The 16718-nt window shown below is 54.2% G+C and overlaps 2 protein-coding genes across 4 annotated transcripts in view; one reads left to right on the top strand and one right to left on the bottom strand.

Moving 5' to 3' along the window:
- ODF2 (outer dense fiber of sperm tails 2) overlaps positions 1-6666 on the bottom strand; it is a 79487-nt gene extending 72821 nt beyond the window's left edge. For 2 of the 3 annotated variants that reach the window (XM_075324697.1, XM_075324696.1), the window contains exons 1-3: positions 6464-6665; positions 2182-2307; positions 1769-1894 (exon numbers count right to left, since the gene is read on the bottom strand). In XM_075324697.1, the coding sequence (XP_075180812.1) occupies positions 1769-1894; positions 2182-2307; positions 6464-6478 (267 nt within the window). In that variant the 5' untranslated portion in view covers positions 6479-6665. Of the gene's footprint in view, positions 1-1768; positions 1895-2181; positions 2308-6463 lie in introns of all 3 variants that reach the window. The other variant, XM_075324694.1, reaches the window with a different exon arrangement.
- Positions 6648-16718, top strand: part of GLE1 (GLE1 RNA export mediator) — a 63392-nt gene continuing 53321 nt past the window's right edge. Inside the window, 7 exon segments of the mRNA XM_075324699.1 lie at positions 6648-6855; positions 8993-9142; positions 9216-9341; positions 10816-10964; positions 11051-11111; positions 14496-14744; positions 14834-15071. Of these exon segments, the coding sequence (XP_075180814.1) occupies positions 6766-6855; positions 8993-9142; positions 9216-9341; positions 10816-10964; positions 11051-11111; positions 14496-14744; positions 14834-15071 (1063 nt within the window). The 5' untranslated portion in view covers positions 6648-6765.

Raw genomic sequence — 16718 nt, 5'->3', positions numbered from 1 at the left:
CCTGTATGGAGACACTAGTCCCTGCATTGCTCAGGTGGATTTTGGCCCATTCTTCCGCACACACTCCTCACATCCTGTATGGAGACACTAGTCCCTGCATTGCTCGGGTGGGATTTGGCCCACTCTTCCGCACACACTCCTCACATCCTGTATGGAGACACTAGTCGCCTGCATTGCTCGGGTGGGATTTGGCCCACTCTTCCGCACACACTCCTCACATCCTGCAGATCCTGGCTCCTTCTATGAACTCTGAGATTTACTTCCTTCCAGACATTTTCTATTGGATTCAGCCCCGGCCATTCTAGCAGATTTATTTCCTTTCTCTGAAAACAATTTAGAGGTTCCTTGGCTGTGTTTTTGGGATCATTGTGTTGCTGAAATGTCCGCCCTCGCTTCATCTTCATCATCCTGGTTGATGGCAGCAGGTTTTTATCAGGAATGTCTCGGTACATTTGTCCATTCATCCTTCCTTCAGTTATATGAAGTTTGCCAGTGCCGTCTGCTGAAAAACAGCCCCACACCATGATGTTCCCACCTCCACACTTCACTGTTGGTGTTTGGGGTGGTTTGCCTTTTGGCCTCCAAACATGGTGTGTTATGGCCTCCAAAGAGTTCAGTTTTGTTCTCATCTGACCAAAATATATTCTCCAGTATTTCACAGGTTTGTCTAAATGTTGTTGAGTAAATTTTAAACGGGCTTGAGCCTGGTTTTTGATCAGGAATAGAGTCTTGTGTGGTGAGCGTGCATACAGGAACGTGCATACAGGAGCATGCATACAGGAGCGTGCATTACTTTTTCTTTTCTCTGAAACAATTGTACCTGCTGTTCCAGGTCTTTCTGCAGATCTCCACAGGTGTCCTTGGCTCTTAGACAACTCTTCTGATAATTCTTTTCACTCATCTGTCTGAAATCTTGTGGGGAGCACCTGGCCATGGCAGGTTTATGAGGAAATGCTTTTTCCACTTGCAGATTATGGCCCCAAAACAGTGCTCATTGGAACCTTCACTAGTTTAGAAATTCTGTAACCAATGCCATCAGTATGTTTTGTAACAATAAGGTTGTTAAAGTCTTGAGACAGCTCACTAGTTTTACCCATCATGAGATGTTTCTTGTGTGGCACCTTGGTAATTAGACACCTTTTTATCGGCCATCAGTTGAACTGGCTGATATTATTTGTTACTAAGTGGCAGCATTGCTTTCTAATTACTGATAGATTTTAGCTGGTGTCATGACTTTTCCTGACTTTTTGCACCTTATTTCTTCAGGTGTTCAATACTTTTTCTCTATGCAATTTCTCATTATTACACTTCACTAAACATATGGACATCTATGGTTTGTTGTCTTTGCCTGTGCGGATTGGATGGGTTGTTACTGACATCTGGTGAGAGGTTCGTGCCAACAGCACCTATAGAAATGTAGTTACTCAGAAAATTGGCAGTGTGTTCAATACTTATTTATTACACTCAGAGAGTGTGTGTGTGCGCGCATATATATATATATATATATATATATATATATATATATATATATATATATATATATATATATATATATATATATATATATATATATATATATATATATATATATAGACACGCGCACACACACACACACTCTCTGAGTGTAATAAATAAGTATTGAACACACTGCCAATTTTCTGAGTAACTACATATATATATATATATATATAAAGGTTAAACCCATCTGTCCCTCTTCAGCAGGGAGCCCTGGAGCCGTATTCTATTCATGTATCCGGCGATCACTTACCTCCCACTTGAAGCCGGCGTCCCGCATGGACGCCTTTCCTGGTGGCATCCATGGGACTCTCGTCTTTACCTTAACGCTCCGCCGTAAGTTTCCCGCATCGCTCTTCATTTTGCTTTTGGTCCCTTTCTGTTAACAGAATCAAAAATATTATAAACCAGATGCAAGTTTTCATCCTGCGCTTCCTGCTTCATATTTTAGGAGCTCCCTGACCACTTAAATCAGCCAATCGGTTTCGGTACGAGGAGATACTGAGGATAAGCCAACAATTTTCTAGTTACGGAGAATCCCTTTAAATAATAAAATGTCCACCAGGTGGCGCTCGCTGCATGGATATTTAATAGGACGCCCCCTACTGGCAGCTGCAAATAAAATGTGATTAAAGGGTGAATGTTTTTTGGGTAGTGGGGTCTTACCTGAACTTTGGAGGAGATTTTGGGCCCCTTCTTTACGTGGACGTGTACGGGGGTGCTCTCGTCCACGTGGACGTGCAGTGGTGGAGATGAGGAGCGCTTCTTCATTGCTCGCTGGTTGATGGTTTTCTTAAAAAATAAATAAATAAATAAAATTAAAAAAAATAGAATTAAAAATAAAAGCAAATCCCCGAGACTACAACACCCAACATTTCTGCAACAATTCCTCAATGTATAATGTCCCTCCATAAAGGAGAGCAGCCAGATGATAGGGGTCTTCCTCAGAGCGCACGCTGCTGTCTGTCCTATGGAGCTGCTATAGAACAGCGCCGGCCTGCCATCAGAGGATCGGGATCAGAACAGAACCCCATTGATAGCAGTGAAGCCCTTGTGTAGTCAGCCCTGGTGGGAGCAGAGCCCTGCTGGGCTGGGGGCAATGATGCAGCTCTGGGGAGACAATGTGCAGACTTCTCTTTCCCATGGGGTAGTGCAGGTAAATCTGGATCTCAGTGATCAGAACCAGCGCCTCGGAGCAGTATAGGAAATGTTCCTACCAGTGATGAGGAGACTCCTGAGTGCAGAGATCCCCGGAGACTCCGCGCCTGTAAACCGTCCCTATAGTTACCGAAGCTTCTTACAACTGTCTGCACCGGAGCCAAACCGCGCCCCGGAGTGGGAGAGGCCGAGCCATGCAGAAGCTGACAACATAGGGGACAGAAGAGTACACAGCGCCGGCCGGGGGGACAGGAGGGTACACAGCGCCGGCCGGGGGGACAGGAGGGTACACAGCGCCGGCCGGGGGGACAGGAGGGTACACAGCGCCGGCCGGGGGGACAGGAGGGTACACAGCGCCGGCCGGGGGGACAGGAGGGTACACAGCGCCGGCCGGGGGGACAGGAGGGTACACAGCGCCGGCCGGGGGGACAGGAGGGTACACAGCGCCGGCCGGGGGGACAGGAGGGTACACAGCGCCGGCCGGGGGGACAGGAGGGTACACAGCGCCGGCCGGGGGGACAGGAGGGTACACAGCGCCGGCCGGGGGGACAGGAGGGTACACAGCGCCGGCCGGGGGGACAGGAGGGTACACAGCGCCGGCCGGGGGGGACAGGAGGGTACACAGCGCCGGCCGGGGGGACAGGAGGGTACACAGCGCCGGCCGGGGGGACAGGAGGGTACACAGCGCCGGCCGGGGGGACAGGAGGGTACACAGCGCCGGCCGGGGGGACAGGAGGGTACACAGCGCCGGCCGGGGGGACAGGAGGGTACACAGCGCCGGCCGGGGGGACAGGAGGGTACACAGCGCCGGCCGGGGGGACAGGAGGGTACACAGCGCCGGCCGGGGGGACAGGAGGGTACACAGCGCCGGCCGGGGGGACAGGAGGGTACACAGCGCCGGCCGGGGGGACAGGAGGGTACACAGCGCCGGCCGGGGGGACAGGAGGGTACACAGCGCCGGCCGGGGGGACAGGAGGGTACACAGCGCCGGCCGGGGGGACAGGAGGGTACACAGCGCCGGCCGGGGGGACAGGAGGGTACACAGCGCCGGCCGGGGGGACAGGAGGGTACACAGCGCCGGCCGGGGGGACAGGAGGGTACACAGCGCCGGCCGGGGGGACAGGAGGGTACACAGCGCCGGCCGGGGGGACAGGAGGGTACACAGCGCCGGCCGGGGGGACAGGAGGGTACACAGCGCCGGCCGGGGGGACAGGAGGGTACACAGCGCCGGCCGGGGGGACAGGAGGGTACACGGCGCCGGCCGGGGGGACAGGAGGGTACACGGCGCCGGCCGGGGGGACAGGAGGGTACACGGCGCCGGCCGGGGGGACAGGAGGGTACACGGCGCCGGCCGGGGGGACAGGAGGGTACACGGCGCCGGCCGGGGGGACAGGAGGGTACACGGCGCCGGCCGGGGGGACAGGAGGGTACACGGCGCCGGCCGGGGGGACAGGAGGGTACACGGCGCCGGCCGGGGGGACAGGAGGGTACACGGCGCCGGCCGGGGGGACAGGAGGGTACACGGCGCCGGCCGGGGGGACAGGAGGGTACACGGCGCCGGCCGGGGGGACAGGAGGGTACACGGCGCCGGCCGGGGGGACAGGAGGGTACACGGCGCCGGCCGGGGGGACAGGAGGGTACACGGCGCCGGCCGGGGGGACAGGAGGGTACACGGCGCCGGCCGGGGGGACAGGAGGGTACACGGCGCCGGCCGGGGGGACAGGAGGGTACACGGCGCCGGCCGGGGGGACAGGAGGGTACACGGCGCCGGCCGGGGGGACAGGAGGGTACACGGCGCCGGCCGGGGGGACAGGAGGGTACACGGCGCCGGCCGGGGGGACAGGAGGGTACACGGCGCCGGCCGGGGGGACAGGAGGGTACACGGCGCCGGCCGGGGGGACAGGAGGGTACACGGCGCCGGCCGGGGGGACAGGAGGGTACACAGCGCCGGCCGGGGGGACAGGAGGGTACACAGCGCCGGCCGGGGGGACAGGAGGGTACACAGCGCCGGCCGGGGGGACAGGAGGGTACACAGCGCCGGCCGGGGGGACAGGAGGGTACACAGCGCCGGCCGGGGGGACAGGAGGGTACACAGCGCCGGCCGGGGGGACAGGAGGGTACACAGCGCCGGCCGGGGGGACAGGAGGGTACACAGCGCCGGCCGGGGGGACAGGAGGGTACACAGCGCCGGCCGGGGGGACAGGAGGGTACACAGCTCCGGCCGGGGGGACAGGAGGGTACACAGCGCCGGCCGGGGGGACAGGAGGGTACACAGCGCCGGCCGGGGGGACAGGAGGGTACACAGCGCCGGCCGGGAGGACAGGAGGGTATACAGCGCCGGCCGGGGGGACAGGAGGGTATACAGCGCCGGCCGGGGGGACAGGAGGGTATACAGCGCCGGCCGGGGGAACAGGAGGGTACACAGCACCGGCCGGGGGAACAGGAGGGTACACAGCACCGGCCGGGGGAACAGGAGGGTACACAGCACCGGCCGGGGGAACAGGAGGGTACACAGCACCGGCCGGGGGAACAGGAGGGTACACAGCGCCGGCCGGGGGACCGCAGGTTATGCAGCGCCGGTCAAGCGATACAGGAGCTCATAACATGGGTCTGCAGAGTATATGGACAGCGGGGTGTACGGCGCCGGCCGGGGGGACACTGGGGTATACGGCACCGGCCGGAGGACAACAGGGTATACAGAGTCAGCCGGAGGACAACAGGGTATACAGAGCCGGCCGGGGGGACAGCGGGGTGCACGGCGCCGGCAGGAGGACAGCGGGGTGCACGGCGCCGGCAGGAGGACAGCGGGGTGCACGGCGCCGGCAAGAGGACAGCGGGGTGCACGGCGCCGGCAGGAGGACAGCGGGGTGCACGGCGCCGGCAGGAGGACAGCGGGGTGCACGGCGCCGGCAGGAGGACAGCGGGGTGCACGGCGCCGGCAGGAGGACAGCGGGGTGCACGGCGCCGGCAGGAGGACAGCGGGGTGCACGGCGCCGGCAGGAGGACAGCGGGGTGCACGGCGCCGGCAGGAGGACAGCGGGGTGCACGGCGCCGGCCGGGAGGACAGCGGGGTGCACGGCGCCGGCCGGGGGGACAGCGGGGTGCACAGCGCCGGCTGGGGAACAGCAGAGTATACAGCACCGGTCAGACAGGGCCACAGGCCAAAGATTTTTTCACATTTTGTTTCTGTAAAGTTTTCATTGAACTAATTTCCAGACAATATTGGCGCTTGTCCACTTTTCCCCTCTGCTCTCCGGCAGGGAGGAGGCCTCTCCAGCTTTACCTCCAGCGTTTGGAAGCCAGAAATGAGAGAATGATTCAGTAACACTCCCTGACAGCCGGGGGCATGCTGGGAATTGTAGTTTTGTAGTGTGGTGAGTATTACACTAGTTTCCACCATTTTCTCCACAGCCGGTGCGGAGACGGCGCAGTGATATCACCACAGGCCTGGAAATCAGAGGAGGACGAGGGTCTTCAGTGACTGACAGCAGCAGAGGGCTGGAGACCGGCGACATAGAACAATTACTGCTGTAGGGAGAGCGGTCTCTATACAAGAAACTACAACTCCCAGCATGCCAAGGCCAAACAACAACAGCTCCCAGCAAGTCCTGACAGCCGGGGGCATGCTGGGAGTTGTAGTTTGGATAGCAAAGTATAAAGACTGACTCTATGGAAGAATATAACCTGCACTCTGCAGGCAATGCGGGACTACAATGAAGCCATTCACCAGGGCTGCTGGGAGTTGTAGTCCCACAGCAATCCTCACACGCAGCCCCCGCTTCCCTCTTACCGGTGGCGGCGGCATCTTTTCTCCCCTTACATGAGTCCTCTCAGCCTCGGCTTTGCTTTTGTTCCGGGACACGCCCCCCGCAACCGTTCATTGGTTCATTCAAATGCAGTCCCAAAAGAACGCGTCCTCCGATTGGTGGGAATATAGGGAAAGGGGCGGTGCTTTCCAACGTCCGTTGCCCTGACAACAGTTGGAGACGCGGTCGGTTTCCTGGCGTCACGTGATGCTCGACCCGGAAGCAGAAGGGCGCTCCCCGGAAGTTGTCTCCCTGTGTGCCTGGTTTAGTGCCGGGAGTTGCTGCCATGCCGAGCAGGAGGAACTATGACATTTTGAAGGCTCTGAAGAATTCTTCTAAGGGGCGGCTGCAGTATAACCGCGGATGGAGCGCGGAGGTAGAGGCTCGTTGCTGGGTGACCACAGCTTCTCCTTGTTGTCACCCAGCTTTCCAGCCATGTCTTGTCTGCATCAGTCTGAATTGTTCATTAACCCCTTCCTGTCCTGGGCCACTTTTTTCTTTTCTCCCCTTCTTCCAACTTTTTAATGTATTTTTCCACCCCCATAGACGTCTAAGGGCTTTTTAACCCTTATCTTATCTTAAAGGGGTTGTCCATCCCTGGGGAAGCATTTGGCGAGTGCTGTATCTTCTCAAATCCTCCCACTGGGTATCATACACCCTATTAGGGTTCGCCTCTGTTCTCCGGCTTGTGCGGTCGTCTTCTGACTCGTGGTCACATGACGACTTGCTTCCCGTACGCTTTTCGATGCCCGTGGCGGCTCTTCAGCTGCCACAATCGTGTCCCGGAAGATGGAAGGCATGGTTGATGTCCCGCTATCGAGAGGATGTCAAAAACAGATGTCTGCATTAGGTCTTAAGCGGAATTGGCAGTGAGGACAGCATGAGGTAGGGGCTGATTCCAGGAATGTGTCACTTATTAGGCCGTGTGCTGTGGTTTCCATACAATGAATGTTTTATCAGCAGGAGATTATCACTGCTTGGACTAGGTCTCCTAATCCAACCATGTCACCTCTTAATAAGCAGCTCACTGTCCATAGACCATATATACAGAGAGCTGAGGTGTGGGTGGGGTTACCTTTCTAAGCTATGCTACAGCTAAGAATTGTGTTACCCAGAAAACTAAGTGACACATTGCTGGACTCAGGGTCTCTTTTTCTAAACTAAAAAGTAAAGGATGATCGGCTCTCCACCCTCATTGGCGTGGTGCACATGGAATGCAGATCCAAGACAATACAAAGAACTCCCGGCACTTACTTTGCAAATTAATTCCTTTATTCCAGACTGAAGCAAAGTGTATTGTCTTATTCTACATTATGCTGCTTTCAGATGACGTAGCAAAAACCTGGTGACAGATTCCCTTTAAGGGGGTTCTCCAGTCTTCAGATAAGTCTGCAATCACTTCTGAGTCCTGACAGTGCCCACACCACACACTGCCGTGGTGGTCACTTTACTGCAAACATTTGCTCAGTTCTGGCCACATTCCGACTACACTCCCTCTTTGAGTGCACTTATATTGAGTTGGAATATGCAGATCACATGCTTACGCTCTTGCTGACAAAACCTGAGAATCCTGACAGCGTTCGGTGCGCACACTGTCAGGAGTCAGACGTTACTGCTCACTGTTACCAGAAATCTAGACAACCCCTTTAAGTGGTTAATAAGCATGGTCTCCCTCCTGAGCCCACAACAAACACTCACACCAAACATCATATAGCTGGAAGTTATTAAAGGGAATCTCTCAGCAGCTTTTTAACACCTAATCTCAGAGCAGCATAACGTAGGGGCAGAGATCCTGACTCCAGCGATGTGTCACTTACTGGGCTGCTTTAGTGTAGTTTTTAGAAAATCACGGTTTACTTAGCAGTAGATTATCATTACAGGACTACTTGGTGTGCTGCAGGTAGTCCAGCATATTCATGAGCTCTGTATAACTGCTAGATCTGCAGCATAGAAAACATTGATAGCACACAGCTCAGTAAGTGACACATCGCTGCAATCAGGGTCTCTGTCTCTACATTATGCTGCTCTTAGATGGGGAGAAAAAACCTGATGACAGTCACTTTAAGTGGTTAATTGCACTGAGGAGCTCCTGAGCCCACTCCAAACATCGGCACCCAACGTTATGTAGCTGGAAAGGGTTAATTAGAATAGCACAGAGCTCCGGATACCTGCCCATTGTGTAGGTCACCTCCCGCAGGCTGCGTTCTGGTAGTCAGGGGCCACTAGAGTTTTACATTGACTCTTCGCTCTGGCTAGTATATAAAGGATCTAATGCCAGGAATAAGCATTGTCAAGAGTGGACATCCCCTTTAAATGAGCATTGCTTAAAAAAGTAGTCTAGGATATGAAATCACGGTGTTTGTTTTTCGTGAAACCGGCTTCACACCGATCAATGGGTGGTATTTGGTATCACAGCTTTTTTTTCAGTGAATGGTACTGAGGTGTATTACCGCACACGTCCTGAGGACAGGTGAGGCGCTGTTTATGACCACCCCTCTTTTTGCACTTATTAGAATACTCTGGGGATCAGCGAGTCTTCGGTGGTGTTACCGGACTATCCTACTTGGGTCTTCGATAATGTCATCAATGAATCAAAACCACACGTGTCCGCCGAGAGGCCGTCCCCGCAGGATGACTCGGTGTCCATCGCCCGCCAGGAATCGGTACGCTGATCGTTGTGGTCAATGCTGTTCCCCGACTTTGATCCTTCTAGTTCTCACCCTTTTATCTTCTCAGGAGAAGCGGCGCCCCGAAGACTCCTTTAAAGAAGCGGAATCACCGTCAAAACTGCAGATGGAAAAAGTCTTGGAAGTGGAAGGCAACATCTTATTGTTTGAGAAAGCGCACGAGCTGAAAGTGAAGGTGGGCTTATAGGGAGAAAGGAGTTTCCTCAGAAAGAGCGCCACCACGGTCTTCAGGCTGCATGTGGTACTGCAGCTCAGACCAAGCAAATACCAGACAAAAGCACTATTTCTAGAAAAAAAGCAGCCATGTTCTAACTGTTTACAACCCCCTCCAGTATAATAATAATATATTTATTCATTTATATAGCGCTATTAATTACGCAGCACTTTACATACATCAGCATCTCTGTCCCCATTGGGGCTCACAATCTAAATTCCCTAGTGTGGGAGGAAACCGGAGGAAATCCACGCAAACACGGGGAGAACATACAAACTCCTTGCAGATGGTCTCCTTGGTGGGATTTGAAGCCAGAACCCCAGCGCTGCAAGACTGCAGTGCTAACCGCTGAGCCGTCGCTAACCACTGAGACGTCGCTAACCACTGAGCCGTTGCTAACCGCTGAGCCGTCGCTAACCACTGAGACGTCGCTAGACGGCGTTGCTAACCACTGAGCCGTCGCTAACCACTGAGCCGTCGCTAGACGGCGTCGCTAACCACTGAGCCGTTGCTAACCGCTGAGCCGTCGCTAACCACTGAGCCGTCGCTAGACGGCGTTGCTAACCACTGAGCCGTCGCTAACCACTGAGCCGTCGCTAGACGGCGTCGCTAACCACTGAGCCGTCGGTAACCACTGAGCCTGTCGCTAGACTGCGTTGCTAACCACTGAGCCACTGTGCCGCCCCACGATTAGCTGACTGCAGCTCAGTCCTACCCAAATGAATAGGATCGAGCTGCAATATCCATCAGTCTCTGATAAATTTATCTGTAAACAGTGTAGGGGGCGCCACAGTCACAGATGAGTTGATCATAGAGGTGCCAGTAGTAGTCAGTATTCCCCCCCCCCCTCCACCAGACTGTTATTGATGCGCCATTCTATGTTTTGGGCAAATAGATTTGCAGGCCGCTGGTGGGGCGCATGCATGGCCTCGCATCGGTCACGTGCGCCATGATTCTTTTGGCTTTGATAGGTTGTCCCATCCCAGTAAGTCTTATTAACTTTTTTTTTTTTCAATTATAGTATATATTTATTTAAATATACATGACACCGAAGCAGTAAACAATTAATATAAAAATAGTGCAACTCTAAAAGAATAGAAAAATATTAGACCTAAATTCTGTCTTTACCTTTCAATTTTTTTAAATGATGATAAACCTGAACAGACCTCCTGACAAAGTCCAGTAATGCGAAACGTGCATCAAGGCACTTCACATGCTAATGCCAGCAAAGTTGGACAAAACAAAAGAACACATCTCCCGGCACAACCCAGTGTTGTTGAAACTTATTCTATTCTATCGAACCTCACCAACATCAACATACAAAGCACCTCCACATGTGTTTTACCAACATTGCCCTTCATCAGGGAAGGGGCACTTTTTTTTTTATTAATCTATATGTTACATCTTAATTCTTCTTTCTTCCTCCGTTTTGAAGGAAGACCTTCAGGCTCGTCTTGACATGTGCGACCAGTTCAGCAAATCTATAGCCGAGAAGTCTGTGGAGCAGCTGAAGCGTTTCGAGGAGATGATGGAGCTGACGCAGCGACAGGAGAAGCATCAGCTGCTGGAGCAACTGGAGAAGGGGTGAGGGCCCGGAGCGCACCGCCGGACCAAGCCAGGGGCTGATGGGGTCAGGGGGGTCCATGACTAACGCTCCTTTTTGTGTACAGATCTAAGGAGGCCTTGGGGCAGCAAGAAAAACTAAAGGAGGAACATCGCCATCGAGCAAAGGTGAGTGACGGATCCATGGTCTTTGGGGTCGGGATTTTAGGATGCTGTTAATGGAAAAAGTAATGCAAAAGCCCAAAAACATGTCTAAAAGGAACCAATCCAGAGACTGGTGCAGTCTGATCCTATAGAGTTGTGACCGCATGCATGTATGACCACCGCCCTATACAAACTCCTCCTGTGTCCTCTGTTTTAGGAACAATCAGACTAACCAATTTAGAGGGAATCTGTCACCAGGTTTTTTTCTCCCCGTCTGAGAGCGGCATAATGTAGAGACAGACCCTGATTCTAGCGATGTGTCACTTACTGAGCTATTTGCTGTCATTTTGATAAAATCAATGTGTGCTGCAGTTATACAGAGCTCAGGAATATGCTGGACTACCTGCAGCAGCCAAGTAGTCCTGTAATGATAATCTACTGCTGATTAAAGCAGGATTTTCTCACAACTACACTAAGGAGCCCAGTAAGTGACACATCGCTGGAATCCGAATCTTTGCCCCTACGTTATGCTGCTCTCTGAGTGGTAAAAATTTGGTGACAGATTCCCGTTAATGGGGTATATCATCTTAAAAAGCAATGATAAATCTCTACGACATTGGCTTGTTTCTTCTGTTTCTATTGGTCCCATAATAATTTTTGTCACTGTCACTAGTACGTGCCATTGTGATCAGTCTGACCTATGTGATCCCCACCAGTCCTGAGAATGGGGGGCTGCTGTGCCGGTTTAGTGATGCATCTGTCACGCTAGGTACAGGGAAGTACCAAGCGAGCGGCGAAAGGTAAGGGAAGGGAAGATGGTGACCCCCTGACCAACCCTATGCGCCGAGCAGGATACCTGACCCTAGGTGTCCCTAGTGCTGGTCCCTGGGGTCCCTCACCACCATAGATAGGTTCCGCACCTATGCGCCGAGCAGGATACCTGACCCTAGGTATCCCTACTGCTGGTCCCTGGGGTCCCTCACCACCATAGATAGGTTCCGCACCTATGCGCCGAGCAGGATACCTGACCCTAGGTGTCCCTAGTGCTGGTCCCTGGGGTCCCTCACCACCATAGATAGGTTCCGCACCTATGCGCCGAGCAGGATACCTGACCCTAGGTGTCCCTAGTGCTGGTCCCTGGGGTCCCTCACCACCATAGATAGGTTCTGCACCTATGCGCCGAGCAGGATACCTGACCCTAGGTGTCCCTAGTGCTGGTCCCTGGGGTCCCTCACCACCATAGATAGGTTCTGCACCTATGCACCGAGCAGGATACCTGACCCTAGGTATCCCTAGTGCTGGTCCCTGGGGTCCCTCACCACCATAGATAGGTTCTGCACCTATGCACCGAGCAGGATACCTGACCCTAGGTATCCCTAGTGTTGGTCCCTGGGCTCCCTCACCACCCTAGATAGGTTCTGCACCTATGCGCCGAGCCGGATACCTGACCCTAGGTATCCCTACTGCTGGGCCTTGGGGTCCCTCACCACCCTAGATAGGTTCCGCACCTATGCACCGAGCCGGATACCTGACCCTAGGTATCCCTAGTGCTGGTCCCTGGGCTCCCTCACCACCCTAGATAGGTTCTGCACCTATGCACCGAGCAGGATACCTGACCCTAGGTATCCCTACTGCTGGGCCTTGGGGTCCCTCACCACCCTAGATAGGTTCCGCACCTATGCGCCGAGCAGGATACCTGACCCTAGGTGTCCCTAGTGCTGGTCCCTGGGGTCCCTCACCACCATAGATAGGTTCCGCACCTATGCGCCGAGCAGGATACCTGACCCTAGGTGTCCCTAGTGCTGGTCCCTGGGGTCCCTCACCACCATAGATAGGTTCCGCACCTATGCGCCGAGCAGGATACCTGACCCTAGGTGTCCCTACTGCTGGTCCCTGGGGTCCCTCACCACCATAGATAGGTTCCGCACCTATGCGCCGAGCAGGATACCTGACCCTAGGTGTCCCTAGTGCTGGTCCCTGGGGTCCCTCACCACCATAGATAGGTTCTGCACCTATGCGCCGAGCAGGATACCTGACCCTAGGTGTCCCTAGTGCTGGTCCCTGGGGTCCCTCACCACCATAGATAGGTTCTGCACCTATGCGCCGAGCAGGATACCTGACCCTAGGTATCCCTACTGCTGGGCCTTGGGGTCCCTCACCACCCTAGATAGGTTCCGCACCTATGCGCCGAGCAGGATACCTGACCCTAGGTGTCCCTAGTGCTGGTCCCTGGGGTCCCTCACCACCATAGATAGGTTCCGCACCTATGCGCCGAGCAGGATACCTGACCCTAGGTGTCCCTAGTGCTGGTCCCTGGGGTCCCTCACCACCATAGATAGGTTCCGCACCTATGCGCCGAGCAGGATACCTGACCCTAGGTGTCCCTACTGCTGGTCCCTGGGGTCCCTCACCACCATAGATAGGTTCCGCACCTATGCGCCGAGCAGGATACCTGACCCTAGGTGTCCCTAGTGCTGGTCCCTGGGGTCCCTCACCACCATAGATAGGTTCTGCACCTATGCGCCGAGCAGGATACCTGACCCTAGGTGTCCCTAGTGCTGGTCCCTGGGGTCCCTCACCACCATAGATAGGTTCTGCACCTATGCGCCGAGCAGGATACCTGACCCTAGGTATCTCTACTGCTGGTCCCTGGGGTCCCTCACCACCCTAGATAGGTTCCACACCTATGCACCGAGCAGGATACCTGACCCTAGGTATCCCTAGTGCTGGTCCCTGGGGTCCCTCACCACCATAGATAGGTTCCGCACCTATGCACCGAGCAGGATACCTGACCCTAGGTATCCCTAGTGCTGGGCACTAAATGGGGAACGGGTGGGATGAGCTCTTTGTCAACCCCACTAAATGCTAAAGGAAGACACAAGGAGGACACACAGGGGGAAATGCATGAACTACTTATCATTAGATGACTAAGGCAGACGTTTAGTAACGATAATACAGATGAGAGCGAGCCACCTGCTTGCAACCAGAGCTAGGATGAACTGAATAATATCACCAGCACCAGTCCAGGATAGAGGGTGAGTATTTAAGCTTCAAGACAATACTGCTGATCAGCAGCTGGGTGGAAGGCGAGCTCCTGCTGGGTCCTAAAGGGGAAGGGATGAAAATCAAATAGGAAAACTACCTATACCAATGAATACTGACAGCAGGAACAATAGAAAGTCAGGGAGCATTTTGCGGAGACACACTGCGACCTTCTATTGCCAGAAACCACATGACATGCCCCCCCTACGATTGGTGGGGGTCTCATCAAAGTGATTGTCCTTCTAAAATTCATCCCCTGTTGATCACTTTTCCTATTGATCAGGTCCTCTGGACTATAGATCACCATCACACTGGATCTCTCCATGTGCGTCCATTCTGTAAGGTCTTTTCTCGGTTTTCTTTCAGCTCCTGACTTTGAAGCTTCGTGAAGCCGAGCAGCAGCGTCAGCAGGAAATGGAGCGGCTCCGGCAGGAGGAAGGCCGGGAGCGGATGCGGCGCCTGTGCTTCTTACAGCAAGAGGTGCTGCAGCTCGTCCAGAGGATTCAAGTGGACTACAAGCAGCAGGAAGCTCTGCGGGTGGACCTCTCCCCGTACGGCCACCGGGGGAACCAGATCTGCGGCATCTTATCCTCTGTCGTTCGCTCTAGCGGTGAGGTAAGACACTCCCCCCCATCGCTCCAAATCGGGGGTTCAACGATGTTGGATCGTTACATATATTGATTGGAGACGTTTCTCCTCCGCAGAGAGGTTTCCCTACTCAGGAGGATGTGAGTCTAGGAGAGCGCTCCCTGCAGGAGATGCAGATGCTGGCCAGCACCATAGAGCACGAGCTGGCCGCAGCCGAACAGAGGAAGAAGGCGGAAGAAGACGCCGCCAAAGAGAAGCAGAAACAGGATGAACTGCTGCGGCAGCAACAACAGGCGGCGCCGCAGACCCCAGCGCCGGCGCAGGACCAGAGGCAAACCAAGCAAGAAGGCAAGCGCTACTTAACCCCTTTACGTCCTAGAGGTCAAAGGGTTAATCTTCTGCTGATGCCGGTAGCGCGGGAGATGGGCGCACATCTCAGCTGATTTATACAGCTGAGATGTGCGCCTGCCAGGCACAAGTGGAATCATTATCCACCCGTGCTGTTTAGCCCTTTAAATGGCACTGTCAATAAGTGACAGCGCCATTATAATCGTGATCGCGATACCGGAAGTCACGTGACGTGATCGCATGACTTCCGGTGGCTGTCACGGTAGCACAGGGTCATGTGATGACTCCTGTAGCTGACATTACTTTCAGTTTCACCCGGCCGAGAGCTGGGCGAGACAGCAAATGAGCATATCTCTGTAGCTGTGATCAGCAGATAAGGCAGAGTAATCAGACTGCTGATCCATGTAGTCCCTTACAGCTCTGTAGCTGTGATCAGCAGATAAGGCAGAGCGATCAGACTGCTGATCCATGTAGTCCCTTACAGCTCTGTAGCTGTGATCAGCAGATAAGGCAGAGCGATCAGACTGCTGATCCATGTAGTCCCTTACAGCTCTGTAGCTGTGATCAGCAGATAAGGCAGAGCGATCAGACTGCTGATCCATGTAGTCCCTTACAGCTCTGTAGCGGTGATCAGCAGATAAGGCAGAGTGATCAGACTGCTGATCCATGTAGTCCCTTACAGCTCTGTAGTGGTGATCAGCAGATAAGGCAGAGCGATCAGACTGCTGATCCACGTAGTCCCTTACAGCTCTGTAGCTGTGATCAGCAGATAAGGCAGAGTGATCAGACTGCTGATCCATGTAGTCCCTTACAGCTCTGTAGCTGTGATCAGCAGATAAGGCAGAGTGATCAGACTGCTGATCCATGTAGTCCCTTACAGCTCTGTAGCTGTGATCAGCAGATAAGGCAGAGTGATCAGACTGCTGATCCATGTAGTCCCTTACAGCTCTGTAGCGGTGATCAGCAGAGAAGGCAGAGCGATCAGACTGCTGATCCACGTAGTCCCTTACAGCTCTGTAGCTGTGATCAGCAGAGAAGGCAGAGCGATCAGACTGCTGATCCATGTAGTCCCTTACAGCTCTGTAGCTGTGATCAGCAGATAAGGCAGAGCGATCAGACTGCTGATCCATGTAGTCCCTTACAGCTCTGTAGCTGTGATCAGCAGATAAGGCAGAGCGATCAGACTGCTGATCCATATAGTCCCTTACAGCTCTGTAGCTGTGATCAGCAGATAAGGCAGAGCGATCAGACTGCTGATCCATATAGTCCCTTACAGCTCTGTAGCTGTGATCAGCAGATAAGGCAGAGCGATCAGACTGCTGATCCATGTAGTCCCTTACAGCTCTGTAGCTGTGATCAGCAGATAAGGCAGAGTGATCAGACTGCTGATCCACGTAGTCCCTTACAGCTCTGTAGCTGTGATCAGCAGATAAGGCAGAGTGATCAGACTGCTGATCCATGTAGTCCCTTACAGCTCTGTAGCTGTGATCAGCAGATAAGGCAGAGTGATCAGACTGCTGATCCACGTAGTCCCTTACAGCTCTGTAGCTGTGATCAGCAGATAAGGCAGAGTGATCAGACTGCTGATCCATGTAGTCCCTTACAGCTCTGTAGCTGTGATCAGCAGATAAGGCAGAGCGATCAGACTGCTGA

This window comes from Anomaloglossus baeobatrachus, chromosome 9 (genome assembly GCF_048569485.1).
Source record: "Anomaloglossus baeobatrachus isolate aAnoBae1 chromosome 9, aAnoBae1.hap1, whole genome shotgun sequence".
Classification (NCBI taxonomy): Eukaryota; Metazoa; Chordata; class Amphibia; order Anura; family Aromobatidae; genus Anomaloglossus; species Anomaloglossus baeobatrachus.
The sequence above is the reverse complement of the archived record's forward strand: the minus strand, read 5'-3'. Positions and strand labels throughout refer to the sequence as shown.